We start from the raw sequence: 22,040 nt of genomic DNA on the forward strand, positions 1-22,040 counted from the left end.
AGTCTAGTGATTGTCAAACCACAACATAAACAACGCATGTTAACAAGTGCAACATTTTATTTATAGCATTTTATCATGACTCTCGAGCTCCTATATTGTTCTTAGATGATGTTCTAAAGCTATAGAAACAATACCGTGAAGCAAAAGATGGTTCAATCTTATGGGCTTCTAATTTGGGAGCAATTTTTTTTTATAAATTCAGCAAATGAAAATGACGAGTGTTGGTGGAAGATGGTGGTTGGCGTTGGTGGTGGACAACAGTAGTCAGCACTAGTGGTGGAAGATGGCGGCCAGCGCTAGTGGTGGAAGACAGCGGGTGACACTGGTGGTGGTAGAGGATACACGGCTGGTGAGTTTATGTTTCTACTTTGAGAGATTTTTTATTCATTTGGGGGAGGCAATTAAAATTTTGAATTTTTTTTTAGTTTTTGGAGGGAACTGATGTGGCAATTAAGAGAGGTGACATCTGTCACATCAGTTGGTACAAGGGTTCATATGGTTTGGTTAGTGCAGATAACATTATTGCTTTGACCTGATTTTGAAGAACATTTATGTTAATAGGGATGTTGTATTTGATGAAAGAGCATCCTGGAATTGGAAGATTGGAGATGAAAATAAAGTTGAAACTTCCTTGATAGACGAGAGTGTAGAAAATGATAAAGATGATGATGTAGCCATGAGAGGTACAAAGCCTCTTGAAGAAATTTATCAAAGGTGTAGTTGTGTTAGAACAAACATCATATGAGAAAGCAAGTAGGCTTAAGGGCTGGAGAGATGCAATGGCAACTGAGATTGCTTTGATAGAGAAGAATAAGACATGGAAGCTTGTAGATGCATCGGAAGGCAAGAAAATAATTGGTGCAAAATGGGTTTATAGAAATAAGTTGAATCCGGATGGAACCATTCAAAAGTTGAAGGTTATATTAGTGGTTAAAGGGTATTCTCAAATGGCGGGAGTAAATTACTTTGACATGTTTGCACCTATGGCAGACACGATTAGATTGATTATTGCGTTGGTTGCCCAAAGGAAGTGGGAGATACTACACTTGGATGTTAAATCGGCATTTTTAAGTGGCTGGCTTGAGGAGGAGATATATGTTGCTCAACTAGAAGGGTTTGAGGTACAAGGAAGTGAAGAGAAAGTTTACAAGTTGCACAAAGCCCTTTATGGGTTGAAACAAGCACCAAGGGCTTGGTACCACATAATAGATTCCTGGTTTGTGGCTCAAGGTTTTAGGAAGAGTCAAAATGATGCAACATTGTATGTGAAGGAAGATGGAGGAATTGTGATTGTTTCTCTTTATGTTGATGATTTGCTGATTACGGGAGATGTTAAGAAGAAAATTGAAGACTTAAAGAGAAGTGTGATCAAGGAGTTTGAAATGAGTGACCTGGGGAAAATGAATTATTTCCTAGGTTTTGAAGTAATTCTTAAGGAGGATGGCATTTTTATATGCCAAAAGAAATATGCTCAAGGGATTTTGAAAAAATTTAAAATGGAGGATAGTAAACCTACAACAACTCCCCTACCATGGAATTTGAAGCTTGTAAAGGATGATGGGAAAAATTATAGAATTCTAGTTGGGAGCTTAATGTACCTGACAGCAACAATACAAATAATGTTTTCCACTAACATTTTATCTAGATTTATACAGGAACCAAGTGAAGAACATTTCACAGCAAGAAAAAGAGTTTTAAGATACTTGAAGGGGACAAAAGACCAAGGTATTTGGTTTAAAAGAGTTGAAGAGGAGAAGCTGACAGGTTATGTTGATAGTGATTAGGCTGGAAGTGCAGACGTCATGAAAAACACCCATAGTTTTTGTTTCACTCTTGGGTCTGGGGTGTTTTGTTGCTATTCAAGAAAGCAAGAAATTATGGCTCAAAGTACAATAGAGGTTGAATATGTTATAGCGGCAACCGCCACAAACCGAGCTTTGTGGATAAGGAAGTTGATGAACGATTTAGGAATAGAGTAGAAGGAAGCCACTTTAATTCTATGTGGTAACAAATCAGCCATCTCCGTTGCTGAAAATCCAATCCACCATGGAAGAACAAAACACATCAATATAAAGTACTATGTTGTTCGTGAAGCTGAGAAGATGAAGGAAATCAAGATGATGTTTAGCAAATCGGAATTTCAAGTTGCGATCGAAAATACTTAGAAAAATACCAGCTTTAGATTACTTAAACATATTGTGATTGTGATGGGGGCCATTCCCCTATATACCATAAATTAAAAGAAACTCATTTTAAACAAAAGATTATAAAAGATGGTTAACATAGCTAGTCAAAAATTCCAAAATAGCAATAAATAATTTGGTATGTGATTAAGGATATTGAGGGAGGTGACTTCACCTTGTTATTCCTTAAAAAAGTTGGCAGCAATTCCAAGCTTTGATAACATCAACTATTGGCTCAAGCCATTTGGGTCCAATTAGGTGACTTTTGCCACTTTGGACCTATTACAATATTATTATTATGTTTCCTTAGGATTGCATCCACCATGTCTCACCTTTTTATTTTATTTTATTTTATTTGTTTTAATCAACAGGGGTGTTCAATTAATTTATATATACCTCAATTAACCTTTGAATACCTAGGAATTGTCGGCCATCATGTGATCTAGGGGTGAGCACGGGTAGTGGGTAGAACCGGAACTGGGGGGTAGAACCAGAACCAGAACCTATCCGGAATCGGAACCGGTACTGTGCGGGTAGGTTCCGATTCCAATTTTTTGGAACCGATACTGTGCAGTTTCGGTTCCGGTTCTTGTGTGTGGAGGAATCGGAATCGGAATCGGAACCGGAACCTATAAAAAGGGTACCCTGTTTGGAACCTGTAGGGGGTACCCAGTTTGGAACCGATTTTTGGAACCTGTTTTGGAACTTGTTTGGAACCTGTTTTGGAACCTGGACTACAATGAAATATTTGTGAAATGTGAATAATGGAGGGTTTCTATTATTTAACATATAAAAAAATTTAAAATATAAAAAGTTAAATTTTTAGAATAACCTAATTAGATAAATATACAAATACAATTATACTTATTACATATAAATTACACTATATTAAAAGCTTTAATATATTATAATACATTAATATTAAAGTTTTGATTAATTAAGTGAATAATTGGAATTATGATCCAATTAAAAGTGTTTTACATTTTTAATGTTATTAAAATAATTATTTTTGAATAAAATAGTATATTTGATTGAGTAATAATATATTTAGTTATTTACTTCAATTATCAAGTTCTAAGTATATCTATAATAAATTAGTAATTAATTAATTATATATGATAAATTGATAAACATTAATAAATTTAATTACTAGTTAAATATCATACTTAATCAATTATAACATTACATTATAGTTAAATGATTACTTAATTAATTATAATTTTATAACATTACTTAATTGATTTATAGTATAATTAATTATAACATTACATTAATTGATTATTACTTAATTAATTGATTTATAAGTTATAACATTTAGTATATTACTTAATTAAATAATTAGAAATTTAATTAATTATAGCATTACATTATAGATTTATAGTATAATTACTTAATTAATTAATTAATTATAACGTTTCATTACAAACATTAGTACAATACTTAATTAAATGATTAAAAATTTAATTAATTATAATATTACATTATAGATTTATAGTATGATTACTTAATAGTTAATTCACTATAACATTATATTATAGTATGATTATATAATTAATTATAACATTACATAATTAAATAATTACTTAATTGATTATGACATTATATTATAAATATTAGTAATTACTAATTTACTACATAAACATTAGCACAATACTTAATTAAATGATAAGAAATTTAATTAATTATAACATTACCTTATAAACATTTCATTATAAACATTAATTAAGCATTACATTATAGTTAAATAATTACTCAATTAAATTATAATATTATTATATTACATTATATTATGATCACTTACTTAATTATAACATTATATAGTTAAATGATTACATAATTACTTAATTAGTTATGAATTTATAACATTACATTATAAACATTAGTAATTTACTAATTTACTATATTATTACATTACTTAATTAAACGATTAAAAATTTAATTAATTATAACATTACCTTATATATTTATAATATGATTACTTAATCAATTATAACATTCCATTATAAACATTAGTATATTAATTAAATGATTTGAAATTTAATTAATTATAATATTAAATTATAGATTTATAGTATGATTACTTAATTCATTATAACATTACATTATACTATTATAGTATGATCATATAATTAATATAACATTACATAATTAAATGATTACTTAATTGATTATGACATTATATTATAAACATTAGAAATTAATTTATTATTTTACACAATACTTAATTAAATGATTAGAATTTTATTAATTATAACATTACATTATAAATTTATGGTATGATTACTTAATTAATTATAACATTCTATTATAAACAATATTACAATACTTAATTAAATGATTAACAATTTAATTAATTATAATATTATATTATAATTAAACCCTAAACCCAAATAGTATATTTGGTAGGGGTGTATTTATAAACTTTTAAGGTATTTTTGTCATATTTTAAACTAATAGGGGGGTAATTGATTTTTTATAGGATACCCCGGAAAGGAACCGGAACCTGTATTTTAGGTTCCAGTTCCTTGAATTGAAGAACCTATACTATGCGGTTTCAGTTCCGGTTCCTTTTTTTGGGAACCTATATTGTGCGGTTTTAGTTCCGGTTCCCCTGAAAAATGGAGGGTACCCGGAACCGCTCACCCCTAATCATGTCTCACTTTCTGTCTCTCTCTTGAATATATAAACTAATAGATTAAAAAATAGTTAATATAATAGCAAAAATCTTTTTAAGATTTAAAGAATAATTGTTTTTCTCATTATGTTAATGAGTAAATATATATTATTAAATTATTCTATTATTAAATTGTTATTAACTCATTAATAAACAAATAATAAATCAGAGTTAAAATCCGATAACTACGCCAAGCGCGGCCCTGCTACTGGTGGAGTTGGCCACGCGTAAAAAATAATAGAAATTGAAATTCTAATACCAATATTTAGAAGCCACGTGGGTTTAAAAAAAGAGCAAACAGTCAGAGCGTCGACCTTGACTTGTGACACTACGAAACAAGAACTCCATCCCTATGAGATCATATTATCCTTTCACTTGCCATCTTCATTTTCACTTCAGCCGAGCTCGTCTCAATTATTGGTGGTGTTTTTTTTCGGTTTTCTTTAGTCTGTCAGACAATATCTCAAACACATGGAGGCCATTCCAATCTCCCCTCAATCTTACAAACTGGGCTTCATCGGAGCAGGCAAAATGGCCGAGAGTATTGCCAGAGGAGTGGTACAATCGGGTGTGCTCCCTCCCCAACGTATCTCTACTGCCGTCCATTCTAATCCCAATCGCCGAATCGCTTTCGAATCCTTTGGTGTCGGCGTACACTCTAACAATAGTGCTGTGCGTTTAGCTCTTTCTCTGTCTCTTCCTTTTGTGTTTGTTTGTTCATTTGATAATTATACAATTAAGGAATTATAAATAGGTGGTTGAAGCCAGTGACGTGGTGATTTTCTCGGTGAAACCGCAAGTAGGTAATGTGATTTCTGATGATTATTTCTTTTTTATTTCCAAGAATCATTAATATTTATTTGTGATCTTTACTTTCTTGTGGTGTTGTTGTTGCAGTAAAAGATGTAGTGTTGCAACTGAAGCCGATGCTTTCTGAGAAGAAGCTTTTGGTTTCAGTTGCTGCAGGAGTAAAATTGAAGGACCTTCAGGTTTGTGCTTATCAATCATTTACCTGTTATACATGACTTAAACTATTGCAATCAAATGTCTAACAGCCCTAAAAGAATATATTATTATAAATCCAAAACACTAAAAATTGTTTATAATTTAAAGAACCTTATTCATTCATCATATACTTTTTTTGAAGTAGGAATGTGTTGGTGCAGCGGGAAACATTCTTGCATTTGGAGTATAGTTGTGATTGTTACGATCAGTTCCTTTTTCAGAAATGGAACATTTATTTTGAATTTTGTTTGGCTCCATTAGTCATTTGAAATTTCAAGTTTTATGATATAACTTTATATTTATTCCGTGATTTGGCTTGAAACTGTTCAAAAATTGGGACTTTACGCTTACAAGATATGTTTTCAGATTTTGTAATTAGTTCTTCCTGCCTGCTTCAGACATCCATTGCTTTTTGAGTTTCTTAGTATATTAATTTGTTAGCTTTTTGAAATAAAGTTTCTCATTTGTTAGGAATGGGCTGGTCACAGCCGGTTTATTAGGGTGATGCCCAACACACCTTCAGCTATTGGTGAGGGAGCAACAGGTGTGTTTTTCCTCTCTACCTTGACATTTAACTGTTTTTTGCCATATTATCTCAGCAATAGAAATCCTGGACTGCTATCTCATATAATTCTATTATATTAAATGAAAAAATTACTGAATTACGAGTGCATTTTATTATAATGTTCAAATTTGTAATCAAAACAAATAGCATGCAGGGGAATTTTCCTTTATTAAAAATTTTCTCATGAGCTGCTGTAGAATTGTTGATAAAATACTAGATCTGATATATAATAACAAGCAGTTCAGCTCCAACATCTGGAGCTAAGTAACTAATTACACATTGCAAATATAAGATTGTATTTCTTATTGTCTAACAAATAAATTACTGAGATATGTGTTGGCACGTTAATTACTGCCAAGACCTTGATTCTAAATTACATTTATTTATGAGTTCTTCTAGTTCATGTTTGTAGCATGTTTTTTCCATTTCAAATTTGCATATTGCATGAAAATGTAAAGGTAACTAATCTACTTGTATTTTAATAGTTATGAGCTTGGGAGGAGCTGCAACAGAAGGGGATGGGGAACTAATTTCTGAACTGTTTGGATCAGTTGGCAAGGTATGGCGGGCTGATGAGAAATCGTTTGATGGAATCACTGGTTTGAGGTATATGGTCTCCCATTTTATAATCTCAGTATCTTGGAACATTCTCTCATATAGTAATTGCCCACGAGGACTAGTTTCATTATTTACCATACTGAGGTTCCTGGGTCCATGGGCAAGAATAAGTCCAACTAATATGTTTTTCTATTAATGCATCTGTTTCTGGACAAATAGAGTTGGCTAGTTGGTTTAATCAAACATTTTTTTAATTATAAATTTTCAGTGGCAGCGGTCCAGCATATATTTTCTTGGCAATTGAAGCTCTAGCTGATGGTGGAGTGGCTGCAGGTGTACCACGAGAACTTGCACTAGGTCTAGCATCACAAACTGTAAGTTAATGATACCTATTTCTTCCATTCACTAGTTTTATGAGCCATGTAATAGGAGATAACATTCTTCAAGTGTTAAACCCAATCCTCATATTTGAATGGGCTTTCTTTATCCTATCTAAACATACATCATACACAGCTACCACCTAGTTAGTATTTACATTGGTTGCAATAAAGACTACTATTATTGTTGTGGAAGTGGCAAGAATTTAGGGCTTGTTTAATTTAAATTTGGCAATAATTTTTTCTGTTTTGCGAGAACTAGAGATACAAACAGTTTTAAGATAACACATTTGGTTGACAAAGAAACAAAGTCCTTATTCTAGTTTCCCATAGTTTTGAAAACTGAACAATTTTCAGGTATTATATCAAATTTGTTGTTCGATATAAGACATCGATAAAGAACTCAAATTTAGATTGTAGTTTATTTTTTAAAAAATTGTTTTCGGATAATGAATCAAATGCAATGTAAATGTTATGCTCATAGTACAATGTAATCTTAGGTTTGTGGTTGTAAGTATTGGTTTTGACTAAAGGAGATTATGGGAATGAGTTGGGAGCTATGGTGTGGAAATAGATTTGTACTTTGGAGTACGAGTCTACAAGTGAAATTTTGCACCATTTACACTTTTGCTGTATCATTATCTGATGTTGGGTACTGAAATTTTTACAAGTAAAGAATTATACAAAGCTTCATTTCCATGCTCACCAGTATAGGAGTAGATCTACATGAAAGAAATTATCTACAGAGAACTGTCACAATTCCTCTTTAGATGAAAAAAATGATGAAGTTACACTGCAACTTGTAACAATTGCGTTCAATATTGTTTCCAATATCTTAGAACCGTCTCTTATCTCTTCAGACTGGAGTATTAGTGAAAATGAAGTGATTTTTCATTGCATTCTCTTCAATCTTATATTTCTGGGTTTATGTATTTTTCAGTTTCTTGCATATTTCATGTAATTGTTTTCTTAAGCTTCAGCATTATTATTTTATTTCAAATTCATTTTGCACGGCCAACTAAACTTTTTCTTCTGCAGGTGTTGGGAGCAGCATCAATGGTGACTAAATCTGGGAAGCATCCAGGTCAGCTTAAAGATGATATTGCTTCATATTATGGGACTACTATAGCTGGTGTTCATGAATTGGAGAAGGGTGGACTTCGTGGGATTTTAATGAATGCTGTTGTTGCTGCTGCTAAGCGAAGCCGAGAGCTGTCCTAGAGCTTGCTAGTTCATTGTGATTTTGTTCTGTTCTTCTTAGTTCGAAAACTTGACCAAATTTTAAACACCTATAATAATAATAATGTATGGTCAGAGGAAATAGCTTCGGGGTATATGTTTCGCTTATTTATATATTTATTGGTTTTTAATATGATAGATTTCCTGATAGAAGATTTATTTCTGTACCTTTCTCTCATATATGACAAAGTAAAGGAAGTTCTTATATGACTATGCTCTTTGCCTTTGCCTTGCATTGAGTTGGCATTGCCATTGGAATGCCCCTAGTTTGATTCTGCAACCCACATGTTACATGACTCAGAAAAGGGAACCTAGTTAGGTATGTTGTTCAAGTAAAGTGTCTATGGTCAGGGGTAGGTCCAGAATACTTGAGGGTTCGATAATGGCGTTTTGTCAGACTTGTAAGGTTTTCATATTGAAGATGAGACTTGTGACAGAAGAACATAAGATTAATAAATGTGACATATTTTACTTTAGGTGTCAATACCTTTAAGGCAGAATCGTACAACTTCTATGTTAGATTTGAAGATAAAGGGTGACTTTATAGCTAACTTTGTTTAAACGGGCTGTGTCTTAAAACCCAGACCGTACTGGCCAGTCTGACTGGGACCTGGCAGCCTCTTCGGTCCGGTTCAGGTTTTAGGGTTTTTTTTTTTTTTTTTTTTTTTTTTTTTTTTTTATATATTTCAAATTTATAAGGACTAATTTAAATTTTAGGGGTGTTTTTGAAATATTTCAAAATTTTAGGAATTAATGAATTTTTTGGATTTTTTAATATATTAAACTCTTAAGGATTAATTTAAAAATTTTAGGGGTATTTTTGTGATATACTAAAACTTAAGGGATTATTTAGAATTATTTTTAAAAAAATTGTTATTGATGTCATCGGTTGACTCGTGACCTTGTCACTTTGCCAAGTCTCTCAACAGGTCGGGTTTTATAACAATGTAAACGAGTATGAGAAGTATCTTCAAAATGTTCTTGTTCTTTATAAATGATTTATGACCACTTTTTAAAAACCGAACCACTCGTTGACCTGGTCAAGGGGTCGATTCGTGGGTTGACCGGTCCAATCGGTTGAACTGGTCGGTTTGACCGGTATATAGCAGTCACATCTTTAAACAATTCCATTAATTGTTATAAGTTTAAAAACCAACAAATACATCTCTAAAAATTACCTATAAGCCCCTGTAAGTTTAAAATAAAGCAAATGCACCCTGTAGATTTTATTATTAATTATTTTTTTCTCTCTCCCCATCACTTCCATCTTTCTCCTCTTTTCTCTCTCCCCGTCAGGCCATCACTCCCCATCACTTTCTTCTTTTTCCTTTTCTCTCTCTCTCTCTCCCCATCACTCCCCGTCACTTTCTTCTAACACTTCGCGTCTCTCTACTGTAGTTTTTCTCTTCATCTCCTCTTTTCTTTCTTCTAATCTTCTTCCTTACTCTTTCTCTTGTCTCCTCTTCTCTTTCTTCTTCCTTCCCCTCCCCTTACTTCTTCTTCTTTACACTCTCCCCTTACTTCTTCTTCTTTACACTATAGATTTTAGAGTAAGTGAAGAAGAATAGAAGATGACAATGGAAGATGCAATTTGGTTTTTTTATTCAAATGAAATGGAGAATGAAACGGTGCTGCAAATTGGTTTAGGAATTAGGAATATGAGTTTTTTAGGTTCAGATACCCAAAAATAGCAAACCGTTTTAAGCCTCGGACTGGTCAGACCGGCGGTTTTGTACTGTTCCGCCGGTCCAAAGTGGGTTCAATGACATTCTCGATTTTTATGTTAACTCGGACCGGAGCAAAGGCTAGCTCCTGATCAAACCGGTCTGACCGGATGGTCCGATCCGGGTTTTAAAACAGAGTTTATGACATGGAATAACTAGGTAGAAATTAGTTACCTAGATGGATGGCTACAACCATTCTACTAGCAATGAAATTTTGCATGATTATACTACTTTTTGCTTTAAATGCAATAGAATTTAAAAATCTTAAAAGCTAATCCATGATATTATGGATGTTGGATTTAGGATAATATACCAAAATTTAGTATCATGAAATTGAATTTCTTATGATAATTAATCAATGACGTTATATGTCCCAATTTTATATCTTAACCCAAGGTACAACTTTATATTCTAACTTATGGAATAATTGATTTTAAATTGTATTCTTAATTATATTTAATTACAAGATGATGAGATAGGTGCATTAACTTTTGCAATCATCTATAGTGAACCGTTGCATTTCTAGGATGGCAAAATGCCCCACAAGGTGGGGCACCCATGGATAACCGTCTCTACGGGGCGGGGATGAGGGAATTAATTTAGGGAATTGTTAGGGCCAAAAAATGTCCTCGGCCCCAATAGGCCCAAAGACGAAGATACCTTCAACAAAGCTTGGAGCCATGGCCCAATTCCGATTGGGCTTGCAATAGAGTTTGCATATTAGGGCCACTCAGTACACCTACCCTATTGCTCACTGCTTGAGCCCAATCAGCAAAGGCCTTGATTCGTTTAGGCCTCATCATCAGCTTGTCTGGCCTAGGCCCATTGATCCAATATCACCTATTGGACCTAGGGTTTACTTGGAGCCCAAAGTTGCCTACTTACTCCGGGAATCGAACCCGCATCGTTAGCTTGGAAGGCTAGGGGTTATAGTCGATGTCCAGTCATCATTTATAACGCCTCTAATTCAAAACTGAACATGAAACTTTGGTTTTATTCAGCTCCTTTATGAAAGATGGATAAATTCCCAGATATAAGACGGGAACAAAATAATAACATCTATGTCAGCTTTTTTTGTCTGAATCCATTCAAAACAATTTGCTTTCTAGATGATCCCTCTAGAAGAAGGGGATTCTAACAATACCAATCTTTCTAGTTACTTCGTTCTCTATTTCTATTTGAGAGAATCCTCAGGAAAAGTATTTTGTTTCTTCCGAGCTAAAAAAATAGAATATGAACAGGTCGATGCCTCTAGTAAACCAAAGTTATCGTTTAATAGCTATTTTGCTTCAATCTACACTATACAAAACCAAAATTGAAGATTTTGTTACGATTCGAAATAGACTTTTCTATCTTTATCCATGGATCCCTTACTTATTCAATTGGAAGTATGGATCCAATTCAAAAAAATTATGTTTCGCAATTTCATAATCCAAATTTTCAATTTCACACTGTCCGGATTTTACCGAAGAGATCCATTACTATCTCAATTCATCTAAGATCCGTATCTTAGACTCGTTGGGACTCCCTTTCCCACGAAGGTAAGGGAATCAAAGGCTTTCCTTTTCACTAAACCTCAACTCCTAAGGACTCACAGTCTTACTAGGATTTGAAGATCCTACAACTGCTATCTAAACAAGAGGCCAGTCCTCTCACGAGGAGGAACATTACGCCTTCTAGCCCCATAGTTCTCACCCTCGAGAGCTTTACATTGCCGTCGTAGTCTTATTCTTTGACCGAATTTTTGGTAACCTTCTCTTTCCCTAACCTTCTCTAAATTAGCCTCACCCAGCTTTGCTGACTTGAGCGTCAGAGTGCCTACGACAAACACCACCTCGGTGCTTTCGGTAAGCTTCATGCTTTTTTCTTGTGTGCGCAGGTGCAGCGGATTGCTGGTGGCCTCAACCTCATAGGATCAGACCCTATTTCTGTAATGATAGATTTTTTACATCTACAGTTTGACGCCCACTGTGGGGCCTCCAGCAATCATTAATCCTTCAAACCCTACTTCGCAAGGAAACTCTCTATGGTTGAAAATTCAGACAACACCAATCCTGGTCTTGAGGCGAGGCTCGAAGCTCTAACTGTTGTTATGCAACAACACTCAGACAAAGTGGCAACATTGGAAGCCGAGAACGCTGCCATCCGAGACGAAAACCAGTCTCTGAAAGAAAAGGTGAGCCAATTTTATAACCTTGAGCTTCAGCCTGGCCAGGTACAACACAATCGCTTCTGCACACCAGTTCCGTCCATGTAGCCTCTCTAGACTCCAGATCACAGACTAACACCTCGGATACTAGATTGTGTCAACTCTATTCAATGCTAGTGGATGATTCAGCCCAGAATCCAATTGAGCAAGGACTGCCAACAGAGCCACTCTCGGCCGACCCACTCTAGGCATAAGATCAAGACATCCAAATAACAGAAAGCCTACCACAACAAGAGCTACCTATCCTTACCATCCCGTCTCATCTCCAATCAACCATTTCTACCCAAACCCCACTCGGCTCGACTCACCCTCGCGGGTCAAGCGGGTTCCCTTACCTTCAATCCACCCAGCTTGAGTCCATCCACCCCCACGGACTGAGTGACCCTCTAACAATCCCACTCACTATCCATGCAGGCCTAAACACTCGATCAATCACAATCTCTGCGACCCGTTGATGAATAAAAAAAAGAATATAGTCAGTCAAAGAAGCTCCAAAGAAATATCTCCCCCTCCACGGGAACCGACACCGAAGAAGTTCTGTTTATTATCTCTAGAGGGTAGGAAGTCAGTAGGGTGAGTTATTCCTCAGCCAAGTGCTACGCTCGAGCTAGCCATCACCTAGAAATCCGATCCATCCATCCATCTCCTCGGGCACATACTAACCATATCATTCAGTTTGAAGATGATGAGCCAGCCACATTAACTGCCCCTCATCACGATGCTATGGTCATCTCTCTCAAGATCGCCAAAATCCTGGTCAAGAGAGTGTTTGTAGGCGAGGGATCCTTAGCAAACATCCTCTTCCTTGAAGTAGTGAAAGCCATGAGATTGGATGAATCAAACATTAGTAAATGCCCAACCATCCTGGTTGGGTTCAGTTTTGAGCAAAAGTACACCATCAGTGAAATCGCCGGACTCTTTTTGACCAAGGAGATTAGAGTAAGAAAGCTGGAGGTAAATTCTGATTCCTAACTCGTAGTCAACCAACTGCAAGACACTTACCAAGCCCGAGACTTGAAGATGACAACTTACTTGAACTTGGTCAAAGAAATATAGTTTGTCTTTGAAGAATTCTCTATCACCCGAGTCCCAAGAGTAGATAACACCCATGCTGATGCCCTTGCCAATCTCGGCTCAACCCTTTAAGGCTCCTCCCAGTCATCAATCAAATTACTGTTCCTCCAATGGCCAGCCGACTGGAAGGGACATCAAACGAGCAAGTTGCCCAACCCTAAAGAGCCTAAAGAAGTAATGAATGTCGAACCAGCCGACTCTTGGATGACCCCAATAATCAGATACTTGGAACATGATGAGTTTCCAGATGACAAGAATGAAACAAGCCGCCTGAGAGTAAAAGCTACAAGATTCACTATGTAAGAGGGCCAACTCCTTAAGAAGTCATTCTTTGGCCCCTACCTCAAATGTATAAGCCTAGAGGAAGCCAAGTATGTTCTCGTCGAACTCCATGAAGGCGAATGTGGGAACTATACAGGAGGACACAGCCTTACCCACCGGGTGATCACTTCTGGTTATTATTGGCCAACTATGTTCACTGACTCAGCATCCTATATGAAGAAATGCGATAGCTATCAACGGTTTGCCCATGTCTCACAGCTCCTACCTGAGTGACTCAACACCTTGGCCATTCATGAAGTAGGGGATGGACATAGTTGGAAAACTCTCGACCACACCCGGGCAACGAGTCTTCATATTGGCGGTCACCGATTATTTTACTAAATGGATCGAAGCTGAAGCACTTGCCCAAGTCAAGGACCGAGAGGTGAAAACCTTCATCTGGAAATATGTCATCTACAGATTCAGAATACCGAAGGAAATAGTCACCGACAATAGATCCCAATTCATCAGCTCAGGCTTTAGAGACTTCTGTGACATGTGGGGGATCAAGCTTAGCTTCTCTACCCCTCGCAACCCCCAATCGAATGGCCAGATTGAATCATCAAATAAAACAATCATGCAGACTTTAAAGAAACGCCTATAGAAAGCTAAGGGTGCATGGGAAGACGAACTACCAGTGAACCTATCGAATAATAGCCCACTCGTCCACTGGCAAAACCCCTTTCCCTCTCACATATGGATTCGAGGCAGTCATCCTAGCCGAAGTATTGGTCCTCTCAATCAGACTCTAATGGTCAGATGAAGAAGCCAACAACCAAAACCTTTGTCACAACTTGGACACAGTCAATGAACTATATTAGCGAGCAAACATCCGCAATGCCATTTACCAGCTGCAGGCCGCTCGACACTACAACTGTAATGTCAGAGCAAGAACTTTCAAAGAAGGCGACTGGGTTCTCCGCAAAGTCTTTTAAAACATTAAGGAGATCAACTCTAGCAAGCTTGGTCCCACTTGGGAGGGACCCTACAAGATTTCCAAGGAAGTAGGAAAGGGCACCTACAGATTTCAAACCCCCGAGGGTAAGGACATCAACAATAGTTGGAATGCAATCCACCTCAAACACTACTATTTTTAGTCAGATTTGTCTCAACATCAATTCTTTATTCTTGTTATTGTTTTAAAAAGGATGAATTTGTCCACCTCTTTCACCATCAGTTGGCCTCGTGGCCTGAATTCAATAAAAGAACTATTCAACGATATAGTGACATTCACCTTTAGTTTATAATAACTCGGCCTCATGGCCTAGATTCAAGGAAAAATTTGACCCACACCTTCACTCGGCCTCATGGCTTGAACCAATAAATTATGATTAGCAAAATTACACCTTTAGTCGGCTTAGACTGACTTATCGACTTACACCTTCAGTCAGCCTAGACCGACTTAACAATTCATGCAAACTTACATCTTTAATCGGCTCAGACCGACTTATCGACTTACACATCCAGTCGGCTAAGACTGAATTAATAATTCACACAAATTTACACCTTTGGTCGGCTCAGCCTAACCAAAAATAATTCAATGGCTTACAACTCTAGTTAGCCCATACTGAGTTACTGACACGGTCTTATAAAATCACCTTCAAGTGACACTAGTGACTCAGCCATTGGCTTTGTCCACATCACAATCACAATCAGTAGGCTCAAACTGGCTATATCGGTTCGCACACTCGAACCAGACCGTGCTGACTCGACTACAACGTTTCACCTAGACAAGTTACCTCTATGAGGCAATTACCTAGGAAAGAGGGTTAAAGCCCCACACATCTATAATAAATCAATCCATCCATCTGTGAAGAAAACAGTAAAATGGAAACACAAGTTGAATCATAAAAGCCCCAAATGGCTAAGTATCAGATACAAAAATACACATACGCCATGAAAAGGCAACTCAGGCCCCATAAATACATAAGGAAAAATAAACATAAGTCTAAGAGGCATCATGCCTCAGTACGAGTCATATCACCCATCTCTGACTCGGTCTCCCTGTCATCGGCCCTAACAGTCATCCCCGCAGGTTGGTCATCGACATCATCTGTAATCGACCGTCTCGGCTGACTAGCGAGGTCGAGTACCTAATCATCGACCCGTTCCTCCGTATAATCCACTCAACCAACAGCCTCTTCCTCCTCCATCTCTCGCAAGAGTTGGATGTTCTCATTCGGGTTCTAGTGGGTAGTGTTTCTGGCCTTGTAATCCAACATTAGCTCTCCTTTAGCCTTGATGATGGTGTCGTCAGCAATGGTGAGGCACTGGTCCCTCAGCGACTCAACTTTCACGTTCTTCTTAGCCAACTCCTTCTTCAATCGCTTCAATTCGACCTCGACCTCCCTTACTCGTTATTGGCTTACTCGCTCGGCCTTCTGGGCTACCGCTTCTCTGTGTCATAGATTGGCGTTAGACTTAGAAATGTCCTATATTTTCCTCTCCTACAACATGATGGATTTCCTAAGGTGTAGGCTACTTGTGAAAGCCTGCATAAAATCATTCGATCAGTGTTTAGTCACTACAAGTATAGTAAGACAAAAGCCCGGTTCATACATAGAAAGCACGTGAAACCCCCCAATCAGCAGTCATAACCATGCCCATATGATTCAATCGGCTCTCGTCTGCTGGAAACAAGAACGAATCAGCCAATTTGCTCATGGAAGCGGCATCCGAATAGGTCGACGCAGAGTTTGGGATACTAAAAGTAAGCATCTCAGTCTTCCCAATATCCAAGACCACCACCTTGGATGACCTAGCCCTAGTTGTAGCTGGCTATCTGGGTGGAGTCACAACCACATCCTTCACCCTTCTATCCTCCCTAATCAAAGAGTCTCTCTTTCTCTTTTCGCGACGCCTCGCAATAGACTCACTCACGCTTGGGATGGTTAACTTCTTCATAAGCCTTTTTGCAATCGTAAATTCTTTAATAGTTAGTGGGTTCAAGCTTGACTTACAAACAAAATATGATTGCAGTAGCGAATGAGCAGCACACTCCAAGTCTACTTCACCGAAGGGAAGGAGATACCTCACTGAATTGCCCTACCTCTAGCCCACAAGTGACTTGCCCTAAAATTTGCCTCCCCAACACTACTCGCTAATCTCTCTACTCCTTGGGATTGGTAAGAACCTTTCCAGTCTGCACGTCCAAGTCGTCCCCACTCTGTTCGGCCCAATTGAAATCAGGATTTGGAAAGGAAAAACAAAACAAGACTTTAGTAATCAAAGCATGAGTAAATATTACGTTTCTCACCAGTCGCTCGCCAAGTATATGGGATCTCGCCCTGACCTCTCTCTCCAAAGACCGCTTCACCCCTCAAGAGGAAAAAACGTTCCTTCCAGTTCTTGTCACTTGACCGAAGGTCAGCCATAAGATGGGTCCAGTCATGCTTGAGAGTGATAGTGTATCTACCCTTATCTTTGTCACCCTCCTTCAGGAAATAGGAATACCACAACTTATGCAGTCCGAACATCACTTGATTCTACATGCAGAGAACCTCTAATGCCATCAGCAGCCTCCACCCATTTGGCATGATCTGAGTCGGCGCAATCATAAAATGATTTAGCACCTCCCAGATAAGGCGGAATATTGGAAGCCTCAGCCTATCATGGAACCATTTCTCATAGACACTCACCCAACCTTTTTGCCTCCGATTCAACCCTCTCGTACTACTTAGGCACCCTAACCTCAACTGACTCTGTAATGTGGTACATAGTTCTGATCCGTCACACATCATTCTCCTTCAGCAAAGCGGACACTCCTTATTTAGTGTCCCACTACCGGGCTGACTCGACTCATCCTTAGAGCTACCACTGGTAGAAGGCGAACTCTTAGAACCATTAGTTTCATCAAAGTCTTCCTCACTCGTCCCTTGCCCGTCTGAATGATTGTCACTCGGAGTAGCACCGCTTGGCCCAAGAGAAGCCACATTCACCCCCTTTGGTATGCCAACTGGAACGTCTCCACCCTCTGGCATTACTACCATTGTTGGGGCCATCTCGTACTCATTCCCAACCTCCACCTCTGCCCTGCTCAAGCTGTCTGATTCTGTCTATGACATATATTCGCTTAGCTTACTCGACTTGGCCAAGGCAATCAACCGTATCTCTAACAAGGTTAAGTTCTCCACCCTTCGGCGAACACAATTCCATCATCTAACTCGGTCAGGATGACATATTGGTACCTCCAACTCACTCACCCAAGGCAACCGATTGCCTAACACTTCAACCTGCTAGCCTAACTATAAACTCCCATAAATTCAACTCGGTCAGGATGACCGAGTGACCTCACCCAAAAACTTTGAGTGACAATGTCTCACCTTCCTCAGTCTGGATGACCGAATGACCTAGCCCCCAATTTTCCTTGTCTGTAACCTCCACTCAACCGTTGCACGTGACCCAGTCTAGCCAATCGAGGTGAGCCGAACCAAAATACCCCATAACTTGACTCTGTCTTCTATCTTTGCCAAAAACCCAAGCACTTTGAAAAATCAATCTAGCTTACTTCGTGCCCACCAAAAATGAATCAAAACTCGAGCAAATCACCTAAATCTCTCCAGAAATTAAACACAAATGCAACTTCTCCAAACCAGACATACAAACCACAACAAAACACTCCAAAATCAGATAATCCCCTTCACAAGCAAACCCAAGAGACCCAAATTTCTTTTTTGTTTCTCTATTCGAAACCTCCTCAAAACAACAAGTATACAACTCTAGAGACCAACCAAAAGCGATAGTAGACTCAAAAATAAAAAAGAAGACTCGGAAGAAGCGGTTACCATGAAGAAATGCCGAAAAATCTCTAAAGCGCTGAAAGTTCTCCCCAACAAAAGACCTGCGAAGAAACCTTTCAATGTTTGAAATGAAAAAGATGGAATACCCAAAGACGCTTCTGAGTGGCATTTAATGACTGTCCCTTCAAACAAGGCCACATGGCAAAACCTTGTTTTGCCTTAGGCGACTCAACTTTCCAAATTCCCGCCCAAAACAGGTTGAAATCCTAACCTTACACGTGTCACCATTTCAGGCATGCATATACCCAGAAATATGACGATTGCACCTACCTTAGTATCATTATTCGGTCAACTTGACTGGGCGAGTACACCTCCAATAAGCGCTGATGATTCATCTCATTACTTACCTGATCAAATGCCTTTGACACTTCATATCCATTTGCTCAGTCTGCCCGATCGAATGGGAAGCTCCAAAGAACTAGTTCGCAATACATCATTTAGCTCGATGCACTGAGTGATACAAGCTCTCATAACATTTCTCACTCAGTTCGATGCACCAAGTGAGGACACCTTCAAAGGGTATGCTTCACATCTTTTCACTCGGTTCGATGCACCGAGTGATGACACCTTCGTAGGCACATCTTCTCACTTGATTCGATGCACCGAGTGAGGACATCTTCACAGGATGTGCCTCACATCCTTTCACTCGGTTCGATGCATCGAGTTAGGGCATCTTCACAGATATTCCCTTTCCCTCTCCCTCTCACTCGATCTGATGCACTGGGCGAGGTCTCCAAGGTCATTTCCACTTTCTCACTAGGTTAGATACGCTGAATGAGGGCATGTTTGTGTTTCACCTTCACCCACCCACTCGGTTTGGTAGACCGAGTGCATCACCTATAGTAAAAGCTATACTATTCAGTTCTATGAATAGAGAAGCAACACATTCACATATTCAACTAGTCAGTCACGAAGGACGACTAAGCACACCTTCACGCAACATCTACTCTTTAAGCTAAGCACTCCTTAACTTAGAGAGTGGGGGGAAAACTGTTAGGGCTAAAAAATGTCCTTGACCCAATAGGCCAAAAGATGAAGACACCTTCAACAAAGCTCAGAGCCATGGCCCAATTATAATTGGGCTCACAACAGAGTTTGCATATTGGGTATGCTTAGTACACTTACCTTGTTGCTCACTGCTTGAGCCTAATTAGCAAAGGCCCCTATTCGTTTAGGCCTCATCATCAGCTTGTTTGGGCCCAGGCTTATTGATCCAAGATCACTTAGTGGACCTAGGGTCTACTTAGAGCCCAAAGTTGCCTACTTACTCCGGTATTGTTTGGATTCTATCGAAGAGATCCATTACTATCCTAATTAATCTAAGATCTATATCTTAGACCGTTGGGACTCCCTTTCCCATGAAGGTAAGGGAATCAAAGGCTCCCATTTTCACTAAACTTCAACTCCCAAGGACTCACAGTCTTACTAGGACTTGAAGATCCTACAACTGCTATTTAAACAAGAGGCCAACCCTTTCACGGGGAGGAACATTACGCCTTCTAGCCCCGTAGTTCTCACCCTCGAGAGCTTTACGTTGCCGCCAAAATCTTAGTCTTCGACCAAATTTCTGGTAACCTTCTCTTTCTTTAACCCTCTCTAAATTAGCCTCACCTAGCCTTACTAACTTGAGCGTCGGAGTGCCTAAGACAAACACTACCTCGGTGCTTTCCGTAAGCTCTATGCTTGTTTTCTTGAGTGCACAGGTGCAGCGGATTGCTGGTGGCCTCAAACTCATGGGATTAGACCATATTTCCGTAACGGTAGATTTTTTGCATCTACAGGAATGAAGTAAGTTTGGAGAGCAAATTAATTGCCCATATTGAAATGGATAGGGGATGATTTTATACTGCCTACTACGATCCCCCTCTATTCTCCATTATAAAATTACATATAAAATTATTTTCTACTATAGAAATATAATTATTAAAAAAATTAATTATTGTATTTTTTTTTATGTCACATTTTAAAAGAATTAAGTTTTAACTATTATTGAGGATGGGAAATCAAGAAGACGTCAAGAAATAAATGATGTTACGACACATTATAAATTATTTTATAATTTACCTTTTTTTTTTATTATTTTAGCTAGGACCTATTTAATCTTTTAATTTTTTAATATTGCTATAATATATTATCATTATTTTTATTAGAACTTTAATAATATATGGTAATGGCTTATAGGGGTGGAAAAATCAGGAAAACCGGTTTCAAAAATAAATTGAACCGAAACCGGTCCAGTTTTGTAAACCGGTTATGAACCAAACCAAAAATTCGGTTTGGTTAACCGATTTTTAAACCGGTTAATTAAGATTTATGATGGGCTGCCTTTTTCAGCCCAATTCGGTCACACCACTTATGGGTTGCCTTTTTCGGCCCAATTTGGTCCTTTTTATTTTTTTTTTTCAGGTTTTTTTTATTTTTATTTTTACTTGAATTAAAGTTATATACTTATATTTGTTGTAATTGAATTTGAATTCACATAAGTTGAATGTACATCAAAATCAAATATTGATAATTTAAAATCAAACAACTGAGTCATTTCTAACCAAATAACAATTGATTCTCAACTCCAAAATCATTATTCATTTATTGATGAAGTAACACAAAAAACTTGTAGTTCTCATCTTTTTAGTAAAACCAAAAACCAAGAAATTTGATTTCTGCAGATTCCCATGGAAAAAAAAAGAGTCAAATCATGTATAGAAACACCATAATTTTTTGTTTTTCTTAACAAAGATATGATACAAATTCAATTACAAACTAAAAAATGTACAGTTTGCTTTCAAATCATCTGAATCCTCAACCTTCTTGACGGCAAAGTACTAGTTACTGCAACTTGTCAAGAACATCTTCCTACTTTTTTTTTCCAGAATCTTCAATGCAATTTTCCCACTATGTATAAAACTTTATTTGCACTCACCACCCTTTATAAACAAGCAAAACCCACACCCTCCTACCTTCACCTTCAATTTCTTTTCCATTATAGATCATTCATTCTAAGTTCTAACTAACAAATACACATAACAAGAAGAATAATTAAAAACAATTGTTCCAGGACATCAAATATCTGAGTCGTGGGCTCTCCTGTTCATTGCAAAGAGATGAGGTCACCAAGAAATACAAAGCAAAGAGCCAAAGAGATGAGGTCACCCACTGGAAACAGACGATGACGTGGAGACTTGGTGAAGGAAGAAGAATGGTGACCGCGACTGGTGACTGCCGACTGTTGAGCAACAGATCGGTGAGCAAAGATCGGTGGCGTGAGCAACGTGAGAAATTTGTGTGGCTACTGGCTGAGGTGTGACTGTGTGA

The 22,040-nt window shown here is 37.5% G+C and overlaps 1 protein-coding gene across 1 annotated transcript; it reads left to right on the forward strand.

The window, feature by feature from the left end:
* Window positions 1–5,328: 5,328 nt before the first annotated feature.
* On the forward strand, window positions 5,329–8,709 carry LOC116110260 (pyrroline-5-carboxylate reductase-like). The gene is made up of 7 exons (XM_031396478.1): window positions 5,329–5,529; window positions 5,612–5,660; window positions 5,755–5,846; window positions 6,334–6,406; window positions 6,913–7,033; window positions 7,254–7,359; window positions 8,401–8,709. Exons 1-7 carry the CDS (start codon window positions 5,329–5,331, stop codon window positions 8,581–8,583), a joined length of 825 nt encoding a protein of 274 aa, XP_031252338.1. The 3' UTR covers window positions 8,584–8,709.
* Window positions 8,710–22,040: the final 13,331 nt, after the last annotated feature.

Source organism: Pistacia vera, unplaced genomic scaffold (genome assembly GCF_008641045.1).
Source record: "Pistacia vera cultivar Batoury unplaced genomic scaffold, PisVer_v2 Contig6, whole genome shotgun sequence".
NCBI classification, from domain to species: Eukaryota; Viridiplantae; Streptophyta; class Magnoliopsida; order Sapindales; family Anacardiaceae; genus Pistacia; species Pistacia vera.

Coding starts and splice junctions, on each gene's coding strand:
- LOC116110260 (XM_031396478.1), top strand. CDS start 5,329: ATGGAGGCCATTCCAATCTCCCCTCAATCTTACAAACTGGGCTTCATC. Junction 5,661..5,754: donor CTCGGTGAAACCGCAAGTAG/GTAATGTGATTT, acceptor TTGTTGTTGCAG/TAAAAGATGTAGTGTTGCAA. Junction 7,360..8,400: donor TAGGTCTAGCATCACAAACT/GTAAGTTAATGA, acceptor TTTCTTCTGCAG/GTGTTGGGAGCAGCATCAAT.